Raw genomic sequence first — 21717 nt, 5'->3', positions numbered from 1 at the left:
ACAATTTTGTATTTTTAAACAAAGCTTCATAAGTAACTCTAAAAAAGGACATTACTTTTCATGAGTCTTTGGAATATGGAAGCTTTGAAGCATATGCAGTTAGTTTTCACAGAGAAAGCAAAATGCTAGACTAAAAACTTTGTACCATAATTAAAGTGAACTCAATAAAGGATGCCAATTGTCTCCTCTGAACCAAGGCAAGCTTTCTACTTCACTATACTGGCGAGGATATATGACTCATGTCTCCTTTTCAGATGTATATGAATACAGACTCAATTTCATTTCAATTTCCCCAACATAACAAGAATCACCAGCTTCCATCATCTAACCTTTAAATCCAATCTTTAATTAAGCACTTTTGAAATGATATCGGAATGGTGCTACTACATAATTTGCATTTCTACAAGTTCTGCTTGCATACACTTCAAAATTGTTAACACTATAACATGAGGGAATAACACTGCCCAAGTATTTCAGAAAAATTAAAGCCAAACGTTTTACTTACGCATCAGGCTGTAAATGTGCTTTTCTGCAACATGTTCCGTAAACAGTTTTATAAGGTCATTTCTTAAGTCACGGTTAAGCTTCGTTTCTATGTAAAATTTATTCTGAAAAGAAAAAGATTTACAATTGTTTGGGGATGAAATCAACACAGAGACTTGTGATCATTCTCACAAAAGCAATATTGGTCACAAGCATACGTGAACCACACAGTAAATACGGTTAGAGAACAAAAAGGAACTTAAATGCAAGCAGTTGGAGTTTCCTAAGAGAAAGATGCTGGAACTTAAATCTGACTGAAAATCCTGCTCCCTAATCCTAGGTACATAAGAATAAGCTAGTTACAGAAGGCTAAAATACATACAACAATTAAACCATGCATTTATGTACTGTGTTCTCACATAAAAGGAGGAAACAGATATATTTCATCACAATGAAAAACATCACATGTGAGCAAAGGAAGTAGAGGCTTTCTCCACCTTGTGCTATGGAACCCTCCACCCCCAATCCAGTTCACTTCTAAGCATCAGAACTGGGCTTGGAAAGAGGCATGACAAAGCGAAGATGACACAGCTCTCATACATGTATTCTTTTTGGTTAAACAAGAGGAGATTGGATATATACCCCACCCTTCACTCGGAGTCTCAGAGAGGCTTACAATCTCCTTTCCTTCCCCCTCCAGCAGATACCCTCTGTGAGGTAGGTGGGGCTGAGAGAGCTCTTTCAAGAATTGCTCTTGAGAAAGCAGCACTTTCAAGAACTGTGACTGACCCAAGGTCACTTAGCAGGTGCATGTGGAGGAGTGCAGAATCAAACCCAGTACTCCCAGAATTTAACTACTACACCAAACAACAGACCCACACTAAAGAGCATTTTCTATATGAACCCATACCCACACCTAGGGAATCACAGAAATTCACTCTGTACATTTCCTAATTTTCCCATCACATATCTCCAGGTTAAGCATCATTTAAAAAATCAACCGTCTAACTCAACTCTCCTTCCTGCTGTTATGAGAGGCAGCTACTTCTTCTCTTTCTCTTAGTCAATGGTGCCAATGGAACAGGGCTGCCCCAGACAGAACCCTGCCCCCCCCACTCTAATCATGAGCACTTTGCACACAAGGCATGATGATGTCATTTTAAAGTTGCACCATTGCGATGGTGGGGAGAGAGGGTTCTCGCTTGCCCGTCCTTGCCCAGCCCTCTCTCCCCTGCTCAAGAGGGAGCTGGCTGGGCTGCAGCTGCATCCTTTTTCCTTCACCCAAAATCAGGGCGAATAAAGAAGGATGCAGACGGCCGCTGGCCAGCCAGCTCTCTCTGAAGTGGGGGAGAGGTCTGGGCTGTCTACCTCGCCGACTCCCACACACCGACCCTGCAATGGAAAATTGCAGAACAAGCCTTTCTTCTTAGCCTTCATAAACTCTAGACAAGAAAAAACCTCTTTATATACAGATCCATGGGCATTCTCATCTTTCCTCCTGTATTGTGACTTCATTTTGTTTGGAGACAAACCATAGTTTGTCATTATGTTAGTACTAGGAGAATATATTTGGTTAAACTCGAACAGAAAAAATACCAAATAAATACCTTACCAGTAAGACAAATGCAGAGTGGAAAGACAAATGCAAATTTGAAAAGCTATTTTGTTACCAAGTAGATGATTATTAATAAAATCATTAATAAACATGAATGACAGGATAGTCCATTTGATATAGTGGGAACAAAGAATGGCAACTGACTTGCATGGACAACACTGAAATACATTACAGCACACAAAAGTTGCAACGAAAATGCAGAATGGATTTACAAAGCAGGTCTCTTGGCCCAGATAACCTTCTCTGGCACTGGAACAAGAGCCTCATAGTGGAATGACAGCCCCACGAACTGGAATGACAACCTCTGGGTGTAGCAGAAGTATTCTGGGCCTGAAATGACAGTTTCCAGAGTGGAATGACTGTCCCTAGAAGTAGATAAATGGCACTGGGTCTGGAATAATAGCCCCCAAAGTGGAATGATGGTTCCTGAGTGCAGCAGAAGTGTTCTGCGGCGGAAATGACAGACCCCAGAGTGGAAGTCCCTGAGAGCAGTAGGAATGTTCTGGGAGTAGAATGACAGCCACCAAGATGGAAGGACAGTCACTGGGAATAGCAGAAGAGTTCTGCAACTTGAATGACAAGCATCAGAGTGGAAAGGCAGCCCCCCTAGGAATAGAATCAGTGCTCTGGGGCTGGAATGACAGGACACAGAATAGAATGGAACTAGATAAACTGCCTAGAGCAGCTTCTCTGGTTTTAGAGACTGTCATCCTACTTTGAGGGCTGTCATTCTAGTACAAGAACAGTTTATCTGAATCCAGGGACTGTTGTTCCACTCTGGGAGCTGTCTTCCAGCTCCGGAAGAGTTCTGTTATTCCCAGGGGCTGTCATTCCATGCCGGTGCTGTCATTCCAGTTTCAAAACACTCCTGCTACTCCCAAGGAGCATCATTCCACTCTTCAGGTCCACAGCAGTTTATCTGGTTCCAGGGACCATCATTCCTAAGGAATATTACTCTAGCTGTTCACTGGCGGAAGGAATATTGAATTGATGGCACAGTTTAAGGAAGACACTTCCTTGTAGCTACAGCCCACTTTTGCTACCTCATAAAATGATGAACAATTCAGCACCAATCCTAGGAATTAAAAGAAGGTGCTGTTCTCCAGCTTGTTAGAAGAACAGGTGGCAGATTTTCCTCAGGAGCTATATACATTACCAAGACTCCTTTATATCTCACATCAAATACATTTAGGGCTTCTTTGATTTAAGTGCGGAAGACAAAGTTTATGGTACTTGCAAAACATCAGCAATTCTGTCAACTCTACACTGTTCTACAATCAAATGCAACTGAACAGATGTTAGGAGTGAAGCTGCTTGAGGGCTTCTAAGGAGATGCTCCATTTTAATTTAAAACCAAACACCACCACATCATGTCTGGTACCCCCTAAGCGGCAAACAGCCTGCTATAAAAGTGATAGAAATACAAGGCTTGTCATTTTGAGCACACAAAAACTGACTTCCAAAACTGAAGGTTGCACTTTTTTTTAGTTCAGCTTCATGATGTGAATGAGTCATACTCAAAATTTACTGAATTCTCTACCAAATGTTATCTAAACAGAAAACAAATGCTGCAGTGCCCAGTCATTTCCTTAAAACTTACTGAAACTTCTTCCAACATATACTTTGTGCAACAGCAGGGCATATGAGGCAATCCTCTCCCCTCTATTAAAACTGGCCAGATTCAGTATCTTCTTCCAAGTGTCCTCCATTCCATTCCACTTGGAAGCAATGCCACCTCCTGCCTGTCAATCTAATGGCATGCCAAAATGGTTCTGGCTCTTTCTCATACAGATTTGTAGCCATAGGTAGGCTGGAATAATAGAAAATGTAAACCCACACAGGTGGGTCAGCAAATTAAGTGGCCTAGAAACTGCTCATAGGCTGCTATGTAAAGCACTGAAACCAAAGAAAAGTCACCAGCTCAGCCATCCTTTTAAAACTTTCCTCTGGTTTCTAACTGGTCAGACTTCACAAAGGAGCACTGGAGATGGGCAACTGGAAGAATCCACATTCCCCCCTTCCAAGCACTGCTTCACCCCTCATTCTTTCCAGTTAGAAGCCAGAAGGCAAGTATTAAAAAGAGAGCCGAAACAGCCACTACAGAGGCATGTGAATGGGCAAGGAGGCTCCACTTCCTCCTCTTCCCGTGCCCCACTGACACAGTGCTGCATTTGGAAGGGTTTTAACCCACTGCAACTTTGATCAGAGGGTTTTTTCCTGCAACCATGGGGGGTCCTGAAGTTTGGAGAAAGATCCTCCCTCTCTCCAGGTGGCTCAATCAATAGTTATAAGAACCACAGATAAACCACCATGTGGTTATTAAATACGCAGGTTGAGTAGTTGAACATAGCTTACACAAGAAAACCACATCGACAGAAGAACTGATGCAAGACAATAACATGCTTTTATCTCTTCAGCTGTCAGGAACTCCTGGAGAACAACAATGGATGAATCCCCTGATAGCACAGCACTGATCCACGGTTTCAGTCTGGGCTGAGGTTCAAATCTCAGAACATTCCCTACACTTTTATGCTACCGTGTTTCCCTGAAAATAAGACACTGTCTTATATTTGTTTTTTCTCAAGAAGACACACTAGGGTTTATTTTCAGGGGATGTCTTATTTTTTATTAAGTATGATACAACAACCTACATTTATTCAAATACAGTTAAGTCATCTTCTGGAACATTGTCATAACTCTCCAGACCTGGAATTCCATCCTGAATTTTTTGCAACGCCCATCACTAGGTCTTATTATCGGGGTAGGGCTTATATTTAACAAATGCATAGAAATCCTGCTAGGGCTTATTTTTGGGGGAGGTCTTATTTTCAGGGAAACAGGGTACCTAGAATACATTTAACTTCAGAAATTACTCATACTCGCCTTGGCAAAAGTGAAACATTTCAGACTCTCCCAGGCTATCTGATTGAAAGTGGTGGGCATCCAATCTAAATAAGTGATGCTGTCTGTCCTCCCTTCTACTCCCATACAGGGAAAGTAAGTTTAACACAGAAAAACAGCCTACTCCCAGTTAAACAAACTGGACTCGAACTTTGTTCTTCCAATGTTAGCTCAGTTAGAGTCAGACCTGGCAGAGTGAAGAAGCGGTTAAGCTTGAGCCAGTGTGTAGCAGAACATCAGCTTTACACTGACTAGTAAAAGGGCAACTTGTAACAAAGAATCCCAGATACTTGAGTAGGGAAAGGCTCAAAAGTTTAAGAAACTTTGTGTTTCCCTGATTTACTCCAATATTGGGTTTAAGCAATTAATAAAGTTAACTCTTGGTTTAACCTTGTGAGCTGAATGTGTATGGTCTCAGGGAAAATCACACACATAAACCAAAAGTTCAGTTAATGCATATATATTAGGACATGAGAAAATGGCAGCAGTGTGTGACTAAAGCAGTGGCTGAGTTCCAACCCCAGCTACACTGTGTAGCATCTGCGTGAAGGATGATTGTTAACGGGGACTGGGCTACCCTGTGATAGTGTCTCTGTGAATGAGAGAGAGGGGACCTTGTGGGAGGAAGGGTCAGGTCACTCTATATATTTTAAAAGAGGCAATCTTTATTACAGCCCAAAGGTCATTCAAAAGCAAAAAAAAAGTGAGCTGTGATTGTCTGACCTACCAATAAACCTGAACCTGTGTGATAGAGACTGTGGGGGTAGTAGGGCTTTGAATGAAGAATGGTGTCACAGTTATTAATAAAACAAAAGAAGTGGCCAGCAAAAAGCCACGTAATGGGTGACTAAGTGGAAAAAGTGTTGCATGCACCCCTAACTCCTTAAAATTACGATAATTTCCACAAATGGAGCCACATGGTGTTCCTGTTACTCAAAATGTATAATAATTTTTAATGTTGGGTTTCAATTAACTTTTAATGTTTTATGTTTTTACTATGTTTTATTTTGTAAGTCACCTCAGCCAGGTTCCCTGGAAAGGCAGCATGTACATTTTATGAATATATAAAATAGCATGAAGACCATGTAAGACTTTCTGTGATATTAAATAATGATCATTCATGTGTATATTGTGGACATATTCAACATACTTTCAAAGGTAATTGGATGAGGTCCAATAAACTCAATCGAGACAAGACCGAGAAGCTGCTCAGGGATTGCAGAGCTAGCCTGAACTGGGGGGAGGGACTGCACTCCCCTGAAGAAGCAGGTTTGTAGCTTGGAGGTGCTACTAAATCCAGGCCTATAACTAGAGGTTCAGGACTACTGTGCGACATGTAGTGGCTGTTATCAGCTCCAGCTGGTTTGCCAACTATGGTTGTTTCTCAAATGTGTAGCCTGGTCATAGTGATCAATATTCTTATCGTATCCAAGTTAGATTACAGTCATGCAGTCTACATGGGACTGCCTTTGAAAATGGTTTGAAAACTTCAACTAGTCCAAAATGCAGCAGACAAACTAATGTCACGGCTATAGTAACCATATCACCCCTGTGCTGAAGATCTGTTTTGGGGCACAATTCAAACTGGTTACTGATCTGTTTTGGGGCACAATTCAAACTTCTGGTTCTCATCTTTAAAGTCCTAAATGCCTTGGGGCTACAGAACCTGAAGGATTGTCTCCTGTACTGTCCAGTTCCCCAGCTAAGATCTGCCTCTTATGTCCTGGTCTCTCTCACTCTGCCTTCAAAGGTAAGGCAGGTAGTGACTAGTGGCAGGGCATTTTCTGTGTTGGAAAAATCCCCCACCTCACCTTTGGAATGCCCTTTCCCTTGAAGCTCACATGGCAGGCACCAGGCTAAAACACATTTTTAACCTGGCTTTAATTAGGAGTTTTATCTTAACAGGTTTTTAATGTTGTTTTATGGATAGTTTTTATGCTTCTTATATCTGGCTTTTTATACTGTGGTTTTAATCATAAGGAAGAGCCCCGTGGCGCAGAGTGGTAAAGCTGTAGTACTGCAGTCCTAAGCTCAGCTCATGACCTGAGTTTGATCCCTGGAGGTAGACGGGTTTCCAGGTAGCCGGCTCGAGGTTGACTCAGCCTTCCATCTTTCTGAGGTCGGTAAAATGAGTACCCAGCTTGCTGGGGGGAAAGTGTAGATGACTGTGGAAGGCAATGGCAAACCACCCCATAAAAAGTCTGCCGTGAAAACGCTGTGAAAGCAACGTCATCCCAGAGTCAGAAACGACTGGTGCTTGCACAGGGGACCTTTCCTTTCCTTTAATCATAAGGCACCTTGAACAGAACTCCGAAAAGAAAGCATAGAAATTTTCAAAAAAAGGGAAATAAAATAAATAAATAGCAGGCCTTGTGCAGAATTTCATGTTATGAACTCGCATACTGAGAAGGTAGATACAGGAGCCAGCACCCAACTCTTCCACCAAGGAGCTTGGGGTGGCATATATGGTTCTCTCCTCCCCTATTTATCCCTACAACAACCCTGTGAGGAAAGTTTGGCTGAGAGAAAGTGACTGGCAACCAATGAGTAAGTGAGGATTTGAAGGTGGGTGCCTCAGGTCCTAGACTGACACTCTATCCACTGCACCACAACTCTCTTGATTCCTCAAGATATGCAGGACCCAGGCTGTTAAACTGAACTGAAGCATACAACAACAGAAACTGACATCAGCACAAAAAGAAACATAAAGCCAGGGAAGATGGCCCAGTATCAGTAAAATTATTTCTCCTGGGCAAATGGGACTGGAGGCAGTGGAACTTCTGAACTGACATCTACAAGGAAAGGCATATGTAGGGTCAAATATCACTAGACTCCTAAGTCACAAGACTTCTGATTATGGTATTGCCATATGTTTTCTCCCTGCATATATGTAGCTTCTAATTGCATGAACTTGGATCAGGTGCACTAGAAGCAACTCTGATGTCATATTTACATGAGCAGTTACTTTGCAGCAAAAACTAAAACACTGCTCTGTTATTGCCTTGCCCTTGAAAATGTTGGTTTACAGTGAGTCAGAGTTATTAAAATAAGTAAGCTCATTGCATAAACAAGCCCTTCTACTTAAGACTACAATAATTCTACCAGAGTTATAGCAAAGGTCTGACAAGACTCTTGTTTCTCAAAACAGTTCTCCTTTCTTGGCACTTACTTTTCAAAACATCATTACACAACAGGTGTCATTTTAATTTATTTTCTGGAATTACTGTGCGTCTTTTCCAAGATCATATCCAGAATGCAATCAGCAGCTGTCCAAGATTTTACATACATTTTTCCAGCTCTAGCTACTTCTTCACAATTCCCTTTTTTTTTTTTTTTTTTTTTTGGGGGGGGGGGGGTTAGCAAGCCAAGGCTGAGCTACAGCACTCTTCACTGACGCCTCTAGAGTCTAGTTTTCCCTCAACCTAATAAAGCTTCAGCAAGGTAAAACTTGATATCAAAAGATGCTTGAGTATAATTTGCCTTCCTCCCTAGTTACAGCCAACAGAACATAACACGGTATTTTTTATATAATTCCCCTTTTGTCTTGACAAATCCAAGCTCCCTCATTGGTTGGGACTGGGTGGGACTGTGGCACATCAATCTTTGGCCCGTCAAACCATCCATCAACTGTTCTTGTGTTGCATCAGCTGACTCTACTCTCCCCCCATCTACTGGTAGCCCCAGGACAGAAGAGGACTGGCCCTCTGGGTAAATTCCTAGGCAGTGGCTGCTGCTAGCCAACTGATCTTGCTTCTCTCAGTAAAAAGCAACAAGCTAGTTCTCTCAGTAGAAGCCAGTGGGGGAGGTCCTTTCAAGTCTTATTATGGCCTTTGAGGGAGAACTCATTGGTTGACTCTGCTCCTCTCTCCAACCCGAGTGGCTGTTGCTAGCCAGCCAAGCTATAAATGGGCAGTCTTCGCAGTGGAGGACGGTAAGCAGTGGGGTGCCACGGGGCTCGGTACTGGGTCCCATGCTCTTTAACTTGTTCATAAATGATTTAGAGTTGGGAGTGAGCAGTGAAGTGGCCAAGTTTGCGGATGACACTAAATTGTTCAGGGTGGTGAGAACCAGAGAGGATTGTGAGGAACTCCAAAGGGATCTGTTGAGGCTGGGTGAGTGGGCGTCAACGTGGCAGATGCGGTTCAATGTGGCCAAGTGCAAAGTAATGCACATTGGGGCTAAGAATCCCAGCTACAAATACAAGTTGATGGGGTGTGAACTGGCAGAGACTGATCAAGAGAGAGATCTTGGGGTCATGATAGATAACTCACTGAAAGTGTCAAGACAGTGTGCGTTTGCAATAAAAAAGGCCAATGCCATGCTGGGAATTATTAGGAAGGGAATTGAAAACAAATCAGCCAGTATCATAATGCCCCTGTATAAATCGATGGTGCGGTCTCATTTGGAGTACTGTGTGCAGTTCTGGTCGCCGCACCTCAAAAAGGATATTATAGCTTTAGAGAAGGTGCAGAGAAGGGCAACTAGAATGATTAAAGGGCTGGAGCACTTTCCCTCTGAAGAAAGGTTGAAACGCTTGGGACTCTTTAGCTTGGAGAAACGTCGACTGCGGGGTGACATGATAGAGGTTTACAAGATAATGCATGGAATGGAGAAAGTAGAGAAAGAAGTACCGTATTTTTCGCTCCATAAGACGCACCTGAGCATAAGACGCACCTAGTTTTTAGAGCTGTTTGTGTGAATTTAGAGGCATTTGTGTGAATTTTTTGCAGTATTCACTCCTTAAGACGCACACACTTTTCCCTCCACTTTTTTTGGGGGGGAAAGTGAGTCTTATGGTGCAAAAAATACGGTACTTTTCTCCCTTTCTCACAATACAAGAACTCGTGGGCATTCGATGAAATTGCTGAGCAGACAGGTTAAGACGGATAAAAGGAAGTACTTCTTCACCCAAAGGGTGATTAACATGTGGAATTCACTGCCACAGGAGGTGGTGGCGGCCACAAGTATAGCCACCTTCAAGAGGGGTTTAGATAAAAATATGGAGCACAGGTCCATCAGTGGCTATTAGCCACAGTGTATGTGTGTATATAACATTTTTTGCCACTGTGTGACACAGAGTGTTGGACTTGATGGGCCGTTGGCCTGATCCAACATGGCTTCTCTTATGTTCTTATGTTCAAGCTGATTCTGTCAGTAAAAGGCAACCAACCTTGATTATGGCAGTTACTGCCTCTCCCTATTCTCCTACTGGCTAAGCTACCTGTCGCACTGCTTTGCAGAGGAAAAAAATAAAGCCTTTCCTTGACTGGTTGAGGAACAGAAGAGGAAGGAAGGAGCCATAGAGAAAGCCTTTGCACGATTGGCTGAGGGAGGAGGAGGGAAGGCTTTCTTTCAATTGGCTGAGGACTCCTCCCTATCCTCCTCTGGGAAGGAAATACCCAGTGACAGTGGGGGGAAATGGTGCCCTGTTGCAGTAGGCCAGATACAGAAAGAGAGAGATAGGGAGGGAAAGCGAGAGACAGAGACATTATCAGAGAATGTTGTTTTGAAAGCTATCACTAAATGTCTCAGAGGGAAAACTCATTGGGGCCTGTCATGACTAGGGCTGCCTGTTCCAGGTTGGTGGGAAATCCCTGGAGATTCTGTGGTGGAGTTTGACAGGGGCATAGGAGTTAGGCCTTCAGAGCAGGGTCTGCCAGACCCAAGTTCTTGCTGTGGAAGCTGACTGAGTGATTTCAGACCAGTCACACACTTTCAGCCTCACCTACCTCACGGGGTTTTGGTGCAGATAAAAGGGTGAGAGGAGACTGATGCAAGCTTCTTTGTCCCCATGCTATTGTGGATAAAGACTGTCCTTTTCCTATGTAGAGACTGCAGGGAGGGGGAAGGTGATGGAAAACTGAAGTCAGAGGGGCAGATAAAGGGAGGGAGATAGGGTTATCAACTCCTGGTTAGGAAATTCTTGGAAATTTAAGGATGGAGCCTAGGGAGGGTGTGGTTTGAGGAGGGTGGGACCTCAGACAGGTACAATGCCATACATGCCACCCTCCAAACCAGCCATTTCCTCCTGGGGAACTCCTGTTGCCAATATCCAGGTGAGGGCTGGAAATCACTCAGAATTGCAACTGCTCTCCAGATGATAGAGATCACCTTCCCTTGAGGTGGGGAGGAGTGAATGCCTTCACTTGGGTAGGTGGGAAGACAGCAAAGGGGGGGGGCACTCACTCAGAGCCTCCTTCTAGAGCCCGTTGCATTTTTCTTCACAATGGGTCTTATCCCTAGTTCATGCCATAATTACCTTAATACAACATCCAAATAAAGCAAAATAATACTGAAATAATTACAGAATTTTACACTATAAATATCAAGTTTGCTTGCATAGAAAAACAGTCATCATCATTAAAAGCCTTTTTCTGACATTCACCACAGACCATATATAGTCTTTAAAAGTAGAACTGTAAGACAGACCAGAGCTCTACCAGCATTCAACTTATCAACCCCTGTATCAGGAATATACTTTCTGATCACTACAGTACCTATACTGTATCATTTTCTTCCTTACATACTATTAGACTAGTTGAACAATTGTTCAAAGGACTTACCATATATATGAAAAGAGGCACAATGCTCTGTAATGCTCCCATATACTGCCCAAGTGCTATGTTAAACCTTTCAACGTAGAGATCTGGAGGGCTGGCCTGGAAGAAATAAAAATAATAATCACCAGGGTTCTTTTTAGTGAACATTCTTGGAGGATCCTGGTTGGAGTTGCAATCCAAAAATCTTAAGTCTAAATATTTATTTATTGAGCTTATATCCCACCCTATCCCACAGTGGCCTCAAAATAACAAGATTGGAAGATATAATCAATAACATTGTCAAAACCCACAAACGAAGCAAAAAAAAAATTGACAAATATTTGAAGGAAAAACGTTAGACTACATTTATATCTCCAACTAAAGCATCCTACAGGCTTAACCACCTGCAGACCAGTATATATACACTATATAATGATTCAAAGGGTTTTTTTTAAGCACGAAGTACTTTACCATTTAGCCCCAATAAAAGAATCTTCATTGACATTAATTAAATTAAAGTTTGCTTTTGTCAAAGCAACACTAAAATTCATCTTCCATTCTGCATTCACACTCCAATTGGTGTTGCACTTACTGCCTTAATAATGCTTTTAGCAACTGCAGTTTGGCCTTGATCATTATGAGAAATAGACCCTTGGTCAGAACATTCTAGCAAGTGAGGACATGTTCATTGCAATCATGAATACAAACACTATAAATATTTGAGAAGGTGCAACATTTGTTCTCTCCCTTGTAATTCAATATACTAAAGTCACACAAACCAATCAAAAGTCCTTTTAGCTACTAGCACTCATCTACAGAAACCTGTCACGTTCACACACTGCAAAAAACCCAATACCTATTTGAGGTCGTGATTATTACATTATACACTTGTAATTCTCTGAGAGAGGTTTATCTATAGTAGTCAGGGACCTTCTCTTACAAATAGTTAAACTACACTCTTCAACCTGAAATGCTTGATGCTCAACTCGGCTGAGATACAAACTAAAAAAACTAACATCTTAACATCCATTCAACCATTTGCACTTTGGAAAATGCCGCAAAATATAGCTACTGCTTCTTTAACATCATCTTTAAAACAGCAGATTTCCTTTACCTAGAGAGTGTCAGACTCTGTTCATTAATACTCTTACCGAATGCTGATCACTAACCAAATTGATTAATAAAGATATATGCTTACTAACCCATACTAGTAGAGCAGTAGAGGGGGGGGCCTGTAGGGAATAGCCCAAGAGTAGCTTCCCAGGAATATCAAAGGTTGTTAGGCAGTCTTTGAAGTAGAAAGTGCCTGGCAGATTCTCACCTCCCCACTAGAGGCAGCAAGGACATTGCCGCTGGGAATGTAACCACCAACTGTAGAAGATAAGGGGGAGCCGTATGAAATATCTCACATGCAAAGACAGCCTTTGTTTTGGGAATCGGGGGTAGTTGTGATTGCTTTGATGTATAATGTTAAATACCAATGACTCGAACTGCTAGCCATCAGTTTCAATGTCTTTCATGCTGAAGTAACTTTGGAGAGTACAATAAATGCAACTTTGTTTCAAATAACTAAGTCTGCTCATTTTGGGAACTTCAATGAACCTTCGCTAACAGAGAGGAAGATTAGCATTATAAGGGAAAAGCTGAGCTAGAAGACAAGTTTTTCCACACATATAAGTCTACAAAAACTTGTATAACAGGAAAATATAACCATGATTCTTCATTATTACATTAGCCAGCTTAAATGCAATACAATTTTAAAATCATACATTCCCTAATGCTGTGTTAACACATTCTGGTTGGACAGCAAGATGCAACACAGAGACTTGTGATTACTTTCTGAATTAATGCAAAGTCAACACAGGTCAAGTTAAATACAGAAGCAAGGGTCTGGGTAGCCACAGGATTACTGCTACGTAAGAAAAATAGTGGAAGTGTCATGGCCTGCATTCATGGCAGCAAAAGAATAGGAATAGGATTTTCCTGGGTAGGAAAAGAGGAAGCATTGTGAGGAGGGGGCTACAGGGGAACTGTAGTGCTCCCCACACGTCCTTGCCAGTTCCTCCACTGCCAAATGGGCCCAGCACAACAGCCAGAACTGCAGTACTCTCTCAGGGAGAGGGGAAGAAAGGAAAGCTAAAGACAGGGAGTCAGGTAAAGGTAGGCTGGCTGGTAGATGGGAAGGACAGAAGGAAATGGAAAAAAGGGAGAGGCTATCGGGACTTTCAGGAAAGTGAAAGAAGAAATAGAAAAAGAAGTTAGATTCCCCCTCTAGTCCTTGAGGGCCCCTCATTTGTACTGATATTCAGAAATATGAACTTCACGACAGATGCAGTGTAAATGACAGAGCATTTTTCAGTAATCACAGGTTAAATTTCAAGCCCATTCTATGCCAGCCTGTCACTTTCACATTTAGTAATTCACTAATTGAAGTCCTTGGATAGCATTAATAAATTAGCTCCCTGCTGAACTAACGATAACTGTTTAAATATTTTCAATAGACACACTACTTCTTTTGCAAGTTCTTTCTAAGTACTGTGGAAAAACACAATAACATTCAGTGTGCATGCACACTAAAGTTTAGACCCAGAATAAAACCTTGTTAGTTTTAAAAGGTGCCACTGGACTCAACTTTGTTCTGCTGCTTCAAACCAATATGGCTACTCAACCCCCTGAATCTATTTAATTCCCTTGTATTAAATGGAAGTTACCAATTGATTTAACTAGCATATTTCTGATGGCCAGTTACTAGGGGCTGGAGAATGGAGGAAGGCTTTGGTTTTTGTTCCCTAGATGCACCACTGGTCTGATGTAGCACAACTCCATGTGTCCTTACAAATATCTTTAAGTGCTGAAATAAAAAATGGGGGAAGTGCCCCTTCCTTGAGGAAACCACTGTCATACCTATCATCTCTCCCCCTTAACCATATTTTTACTAGACTTCAGCCCATCTTATGAATAAAGAGACTTTTCAGTCTAGAACAAGAATGTCAAACATGCAGCCTGCAGGCCACATCCAGCCCCTGCAAGCATCCAATTAGGCCCACGAGCAACCAGCTGTCTGCTGCTTCCTACTTCCTGTTCCTTCTTCCTGTTTGCAGCATCAGAGCTGGTTTTTGTCCACTCTCTTCCAGTTCCTGCTTTGCACAGGAGAAAAATAAAGACAAGCCCCCCTTCCCTCAACTGGCTGAGGGCTCCTCCCCCTTCTCTGGGGAGAGGGCCAGAGAAAGTGTGTGTCCCAAAGCACTTTTAAGAGAACCAACAACAATTTATTTCAGATATAAGCGTTTGTGTGCCTTCACACTTCTTCAAGGAGGGAGGGGAAAGAAAGAGCCAGAGAGAGAGCGAGATGGAGTCCAACTGCACTTGGAGTGATCCCCCTTTCCAGTTCTAACAGATAAGGGTGGGGGGAAGAAACCTAAGAGCATAGCTTGCATTATTTATTAGTGGAAGGCAGCCCACTGTCTTGAACTTCATTGTTAGTTGCAATTCAGCAGTCTATCTAATCTCCCTTTGGAATTCCTCTGTAAGAGAACTGCTCTTAGGGCAGCAACTGAATGTTCAGGAAGGTTAAAATGTTCCCCCACTAGTTTTTGAATGTTGTGGTTTCTAATAGTGGTAGAAAAGAGTAAGAGTCCAAAGCAGCACCTTACAGACTAACAACATTTGTGGTAAATTATATGTTTTCAATGTCATGGCTTACTAGTCCAGGCTTATTTCCATTTATTCTTTGCTTCTTCCTGGACTGAATCCTCCTATACCAAATTGAGACCTGGGGGCTGCCAGGAAGAAGAAAAAGCCCTTGCCTGTTCAGAGTCTTTGAACAATAAGAAGTACACAGAAGGAATTAAAATGGCTTCTAGATTCTGAGCAAGCCATCAGTACCAGAAAAAGATTTATTTCACCAAGGATTTTACTAGTTCTATGATAACCAGATGGCCCACAGAATAAACAAAACACACACCCAACCTAAGCCATATAATGGGATTGATTTTTAAAGTGTGCCAAAGCTAGTTGCGTAGAACAGCTCATGAACTGTTTCACATGGCTTAGAACTGGAGCTAAGAGAACTTTTTTTTAAAAAAATCAGAAGATAAATAGCAAGTACAATTCAGAGCCTACACTCATAAAAAGTTTACAGAAGTATTTTTCAACATCTATCTTTAGTGAAACTGCAAGAAATCAGACAAAAATTATTCCAGGATTGACTTCTGTTTACTGAGGTATAAAGTGTTTCATAAACACAGGGTGAGATCCAAAGTAGTAGTGTACCTCCTTCATCAAAGCAACCCAAACTAAATCACTGCATGAGTGTCAGTAGATTTTCCTGAGCAGCAAATGGATCAATGTGTCACAGCAGGAATTAAAAATTGACAGAATTCCATGCACATATGGAAGTGGTTTCTGTGTACACATGGGCCTTTTGGGATCCTTGCTGTAACAGACATAAAGACCTGCTTCAGCCAAGGCTGCAAGCCCAATCAATGCCCATTACAATATATTATTCCCAGAAGTTTAACTTCCACATAACCAGGGCATTTTTTGAGCAGGAATGCACAGGAACGCAGTTCTGGCTGGCTTGGTGTCAGGGGATGTGGCCTAATATGCAAATGAGTCCCTGCTGGACTTTTTCTACAAAAAGCACTACGCAAAATAATGGTGACATCAGGGGATGTGGCCTAATATGCAAATGAGTTCCTGCTGGGATTTTTCTACATAAAAAGCCCTGAACACAACAAATTAAATATTAACAGTACTACTTAGGCATATACTCATCAATATCCACAGAAAACTAGGGATAGATGTTGTGCAAAGTACATTTGTATAGTGCATATATGTAAAGTACCCACGACAAGAAAGAAAATATAGGACTACTGCTATGCCAATAAAAGTTATTGCTGAACAGGACTACATTTTGAGATTTTTAAGTCTATGAGGAATAGCCTGCAAGGCATGTGCACAAGTTCATTCAGGTCAACTTTTTATGAATTATAGTTATTATAACCATTCATTTTATTCTTTATTTCCAATAGTTTCTACAGTAGGGTTTTCAACATGAATGAAAACATAGCCAACAGTGAAAGCATTCTGCTGCCACCTACAGCACACCATCCAAAATAGCATGCTGGAATTTTATTTAATGGATGGACAAGACACACACAACACAAGGTCCCCAAATCAGATGGTTCTTTGGTCATTAGGCTCAACTGCTGTACAAGATGCTCTTGTAACTAAAATAAGGACAATTATTTCACTCAGAGCAGTGGAATAAAGAGCTGAATATTCTTCACAGGCTAAATATCATGGCCAGGTTTGCTGGAGGTGTGGGGTTGGGGGACAGGAGGGCTTTGCTATCTGTGTCAAAGCCCAAGTAGTTATACTAATAAGGTGTTATTTGCTTACATTCTGTACTAGAAGTGGCCATCCAAATATGTGCACCTTCCATTCTTACTTTTCTGTCAGTATAATTTTTTAGGTTGTCAACTAGTCAGCTTGGAAGAAGCCAAAAATATGGAACAGAAGTGACTTAGAAATATATGTATATTTAAACACCATTTAGTCAAAAGTTCTTGGTAACCACAGAGGCCACTCTTAGTGCTGCAAAAGAACAAACACAGGTTTGTGCCATATTATCACATGTAAAGTGACTGACAATTTCCTTGGTACAGTTTCGTCAGCACATTGCTGCAACCCTAGAAGAAAAAGTCCTTTGTACAATATTAAGTGCTGCCACCAGGGCTAGGGCCAAATCTAAACAGAGCCAACAGCCTGACTCTAGCGAAGTCAAAAGATCAGTCATGGGGAAGCAAGAACACTAAGGTACTTTAAAATGCTTTCCTCACCATTATTATCCAGCTCATTCAGTGCTGCTGTCATGGGGTTTGCAATGATTCCTTGTTCTCTAGCCAACTGAATACTACACATAAGGTCGCTAAGGGAAGAGATAAGTTTAGAATCCAGAACTCTTCAAGCCTTTCTTGATCTTCTGCAGACCATTTTCTGTACTACTTCCAGTTCTGCTATTCTTTTTGAGAAGAAAAGAACTGTGCACAAAATTTCAGAAGTCACTGCACCACCAATGTACACAAAAGAATGGACATTATAGCTTTATAGAAAAGAAGATTGAAGATTCACTGTAATGAGCCTTTTCTTCCAGCCCTGCTAGGGTTGCCAAGTCCAACCCCAGAAATATCTGGGGACTTTGGGGGTGAAGCCAGGAGACACTGGGGTGGAGCTAGGGGGGAGGGGGGAAACAGCCCCGGGGAGCGTGGCGAGCCGCCCCGCAGCTGCCGCCTCTTCTCCGCTCGCCGTGCCTGCTCCTCCGAGATGGGCTCAGGCTGAACCCATCTTGGAGGAACAGCCACGGCGAGCGGAGAAGAGGCGGCAGCGGCGCAGCAGCCTCACCCGCTCTGCCTCTGGGGTGGAAGTGGAGGGGGGGTGGAGGCAGGCCGGGGGCATGGCGAGCCGCAAGTCCGGGTCCTAGAAGGGCCCGGATTCACGGCTCGCCATGCTCCTGGCCTGCCTCGCCCTCCCCTTCTCTGGTTTTGCCTGCTCCTCCGAGATGGGCTCAGCCTGGGCCCATCTCGGAGGAGCAGCTGCAGTGGGCGGGGAGGGGGCGGCAGTGGTGCGGCGCTCTCACCCGCTCCAGGATCGGGCGGCTCGCCATGCTCCCCGGTGCCGTTCCCCCCTCCCCCCGCTTCCGTTTTTTTGGGGAGCGGGGGAAGAGGGTGGAAATCCTGGGGTCCCCCACCAGGGCGGGAGGGTTGGGAAGCCTAAACCCTGCACCCTGAGTTGACATGTCCACCGAGTTATTCATTGCAGTTTTAAGACTTCTACCAAAGTGAATCACTAACAGTTCAGATGCCTTCAGTGTACATGTAAGGATTCTGCTCTGTAAAGTACTACACGGTATGCTCACAGTGACCTTCAAGGGTTTAGATCCTAAAATGCCATTCCACTGGTATAGCTAATGACTCCTCTGCCAGAAAGGCTTTTCTGGCTACAGATTTTTGCCAGTTCCCCTTCCAATCACAGACCCCCAATTCCCCTCCCCAATTGCTTCAGTCCACCAAACCAAAGAAGCAGAAGTTTGCAAGGCAAAAGCAGCTGCAGTGAAGATGGAGAAAACAACATCCCTCCCACATGACTCTGACTGCACTGCCACTGCTTCTGATCCAAGCTGCATTATCTTTGTACATGTGTCCTTCCAAATCAATCCAAGTGTTTCAGACAAAAATGTGTAACAAGCAGGGCTTTTTTTCAGGAAAAAGAGGTACTGGAACTCTCAAGAGGGAAATGAAAGAGAAATACACAGATGACCCTCCTGAACTTTTAAATATTTTTTGAGAATTTTATTTCCACAAAGAGGTTCCAAAATGCCATTCCATTGCCTGGAAAAAAGCCCTAGAAATAGTAAAGATGCAATTTTATTGAAGCACATCACAGTTATGAGCACTTGCAAATTCAGAGATTGCATAACCTCTTATGAAGGTTGAGGGTTTTTTTTATTCAAAGGCTTATTAGTCAGGAGGGCAAGCACATAGCTACAATATTTTAAGGGGCCCAATGGGGTAAGTGGTGGGGCTCAAAAATGACATCACAAAAATAATAAAAATCCATCCTGCAGTTTCTTCTCTGTTTCATGCAATCTGGCTTCAGCCTTCGGCTTCAGTTTGGCAAACCACCTCTGGTGGATTTTGTACTCCATCATGGTTCCAACCTCCAAGAAACCTGAACAGGACCCAATGTCCTTCCACACCCACCACTTTTCCTCAGCCTGAGCCACCTAAGCCACCAAAGAGGAGGTGATGGCGGGTGCCGGGCTGTTGAGATGGGGGAGCAGGTTCAGGGTGTGGGAAGTCAGTGAGAAGCTGGTCCCTGAAGAGGAGGAGCCAGTGATAGTGGAGGTGGCAGCCAAGTCACTTCTTCCCCTCCTCCTTCCACTGCTGCCAGCACCTTGCCTTCAAGCACCACCAAGGTGTACCAGCCACCCCTGCACGGACTCCATGCCAGGCAGAGAGGAAGAAAATGGCGGGGCCACACCCACCAGGGCCAAGGAACTCAGCAGCAGGTGGGGCAACCAGCAGTAAGCCATGGCCAGAAGGCAAGGGCAGTCCCACACTTGCCTGGTCAATCCTACTGCTCCTCAGCTGCCACCACCAGAGTCAGCACACGTTTCGCCCATGCTCTCCGGTCTCCCTCCCTGCCCTCTATGGGACATCGGGAGGCCTTGGCAGGAAAGTCAGGGGGGCAGAACCACAGGGGCCATGCTGTAGATATGGACCTGGCAATCAAGCACATCATTTTCATCAACATGGAAAAAAACAAACTTGACCAGAACAGGTGAGAGAAATTCTCACTTTCTTTATAACCCACCTGGTTATAAAGCTTCCCAATGGGCAAAGCTATGCAGACACTTACGTTGAAAATGGGCAACTTCAATATTGACTTGGATCCAATAGAATGCAGCTGTCTCACCTCTTCCTCTTGCTGCAGCCCAACATGCCCTCAGAACACTGCTCTTCCTCAGGAACAGTATTTTGGGGTGCAGCAAGAGGGAGTAATGAGAAAGTTGCACACTGTGGGTGCTCAGTTTGGTAGATCAAACAAAAGCAAATCATGTAGATGCAGGATTCTTGCATTATATTGTATCTCCAAAGTTTGAATCCAAGTGTTCATCTGTGAGACTAGAGAGGATACTTTGACTTGAAAGCTCACTACACACAAACAAAGCAAATTCAGGAAGATAAGTAGAACAAAAAAGACATTAAACATATATGAACATATGAAGCTGCCCTATACTGAATCAGACCCTTGGTCCATCAAAGTCAGTCTTGTCTACTCAGACTGGCAGCGGCTCTCCAGGGTCTCAAGCGGAGGTTTTTCACACTTACTTGCCTGGACCCTTTTTAGTTGGAGATGCCTGGGATTGAACCTGGGACCTTCTGCTTACCAAGCAGATGCTCTACCACTGAGCCATAATAATATGGAGATGTTTAGGGTTTTTAAATAATGAATTTGCAATCTGTGGCACTGTTTATTGCATGCATTTCTTCTTTTTACTTATTGTCTTCTAGTTTCTGTGAACCATTTTTTATCTCTTATGTCATATCACACTGGTTCTATTGCATTGTTTTCTGACATCGTAATCCAATCTTATTACAATGTTAATTATTTTACACTGTTCTTAACAGTAAATTTTGTAATCTCATGAGAGAGACAGATTATAAATATATAAGAGAGATGACATTCCAAAAACATACTGCTTTATAACAGTCACAGACCAGTGCTAAAATAAACAAACACATGCAGAAAGACCATTAATACATAAATGTTTACATAATTTGTATTAAAATGAGCAGATAACATCCATTAACTTTATACAGAATAACAATGGACTCTGGCAGCTGTACAGAACCTGGCCACTTTATCCCTGATTCCAGGATAATGGTCTGAGAAAATTAAGGCTGTATACAAATCCTCAGATCAGTCTGGCATTTTTTGAAGAATGGGAGTAATAAGATCTCTTCTGAGATCACAATAAAAAGGGAAGTACAATATTTCATGCCCAACGATTTTAGCTTCTCCATCTTTACAGGGGTAAGTGAATTCCTGAAGCAGAACTCCAGAATATCTCCCCTGTAAGTGCCAAAGGTAGAATATTAAATTGGCCAAAGTAAAGTCCCGAAGGGCAGAAGACAAGCTTTGGCCAAAAAGTATATAGAAAAGCAGGGGTGGGGTGTGGGAGAGGTGTAGGTGGAGGTAGTGATAAAGAAGAGATGGCATGGTCAGGAGCAGGCTAGGCTAGCACTGTAGTGAAGTTTGCACAGTGGGTCCGCTTCAGCTGGTTTAAGCCACATGGAAAGGAGGCAGCATAAAAGAAGCAGTGATACAGCAGCTCTCCCTCCATGCTGTGTTCGGCTCTAGCACTAGTAAACATGCATGGGGAGGGGGAGAAGTGATCCAAGAACTCGCTTTCAGCTGTGTCGATACTGCTTTTCCATGCCTCCAGCTTAAAAGCAGCGAGTCACATTTGCTTTGCTCTCTTCCTCCTTCTGATCAATACCATCCTGCACTCCACCCTCCTGAACTTCTGCACAACAGCATGGAGGCAGCATGTGTTAAAACAGCCCTAACCATGTGCCAAAGAACAAGCAAGCACACTGAGCAGCCAGGATT

The 21717-nt window shown here is 42.9% G+C and overlaps 1 protein-coding gene across 3 annotated transcripts in view; it reads right to left on the bottom strand.

Annotated features, from left to right (window-relative positions):
• CACUL1 (CDK2 associated cullin domain 1) overlaps window positions 1-21717 on the bottom strand; it is a 66552-nt gene that overhangs the window by 32868 nt on the left and 11967 nt on the right. For 2 of the 3 annotated variants that reach the window (XM_060241538.1, XM_060241539.1), the window contains exons 4-5: window positions 11563-11658; window positions 506-608 (exon numbers count right to left, since the gene is read on the bottom strand). In XM_060241538.1, the coding sequence (XP_060097521.1) occupies window positions 506-608; window positions 11563-11658 (199 nt within the window). The remainder of the gene's footprint in view (window positions 1-505; window positions 609-11562; window positions 11659-21717) is intronic. The other variant, XM_060241540.1, reaches the window with a different exon arrangement.

Source organism: Heteronotia binoei, chromosome 6 (genome assembly GCF_032191835.1).
Source record: "Heteronotia binoei isolate CCM8104 ecotype False Entrance Well chromosome 6, APGP_CSIRO_Hbin_v1, whole genome shotgun sequence".
In the NCBI taxonomy this organism is placed as follows: domain Eukaryota; kingdom Metazoa; phylum Chordata; class Lepidosauria; order Squamata; family Gekkonidae; genus Heteronotia; species Heteronotia binoei.
This window is presented reverse-complemented; position numbering and strand designations above follow the sequence as displayed.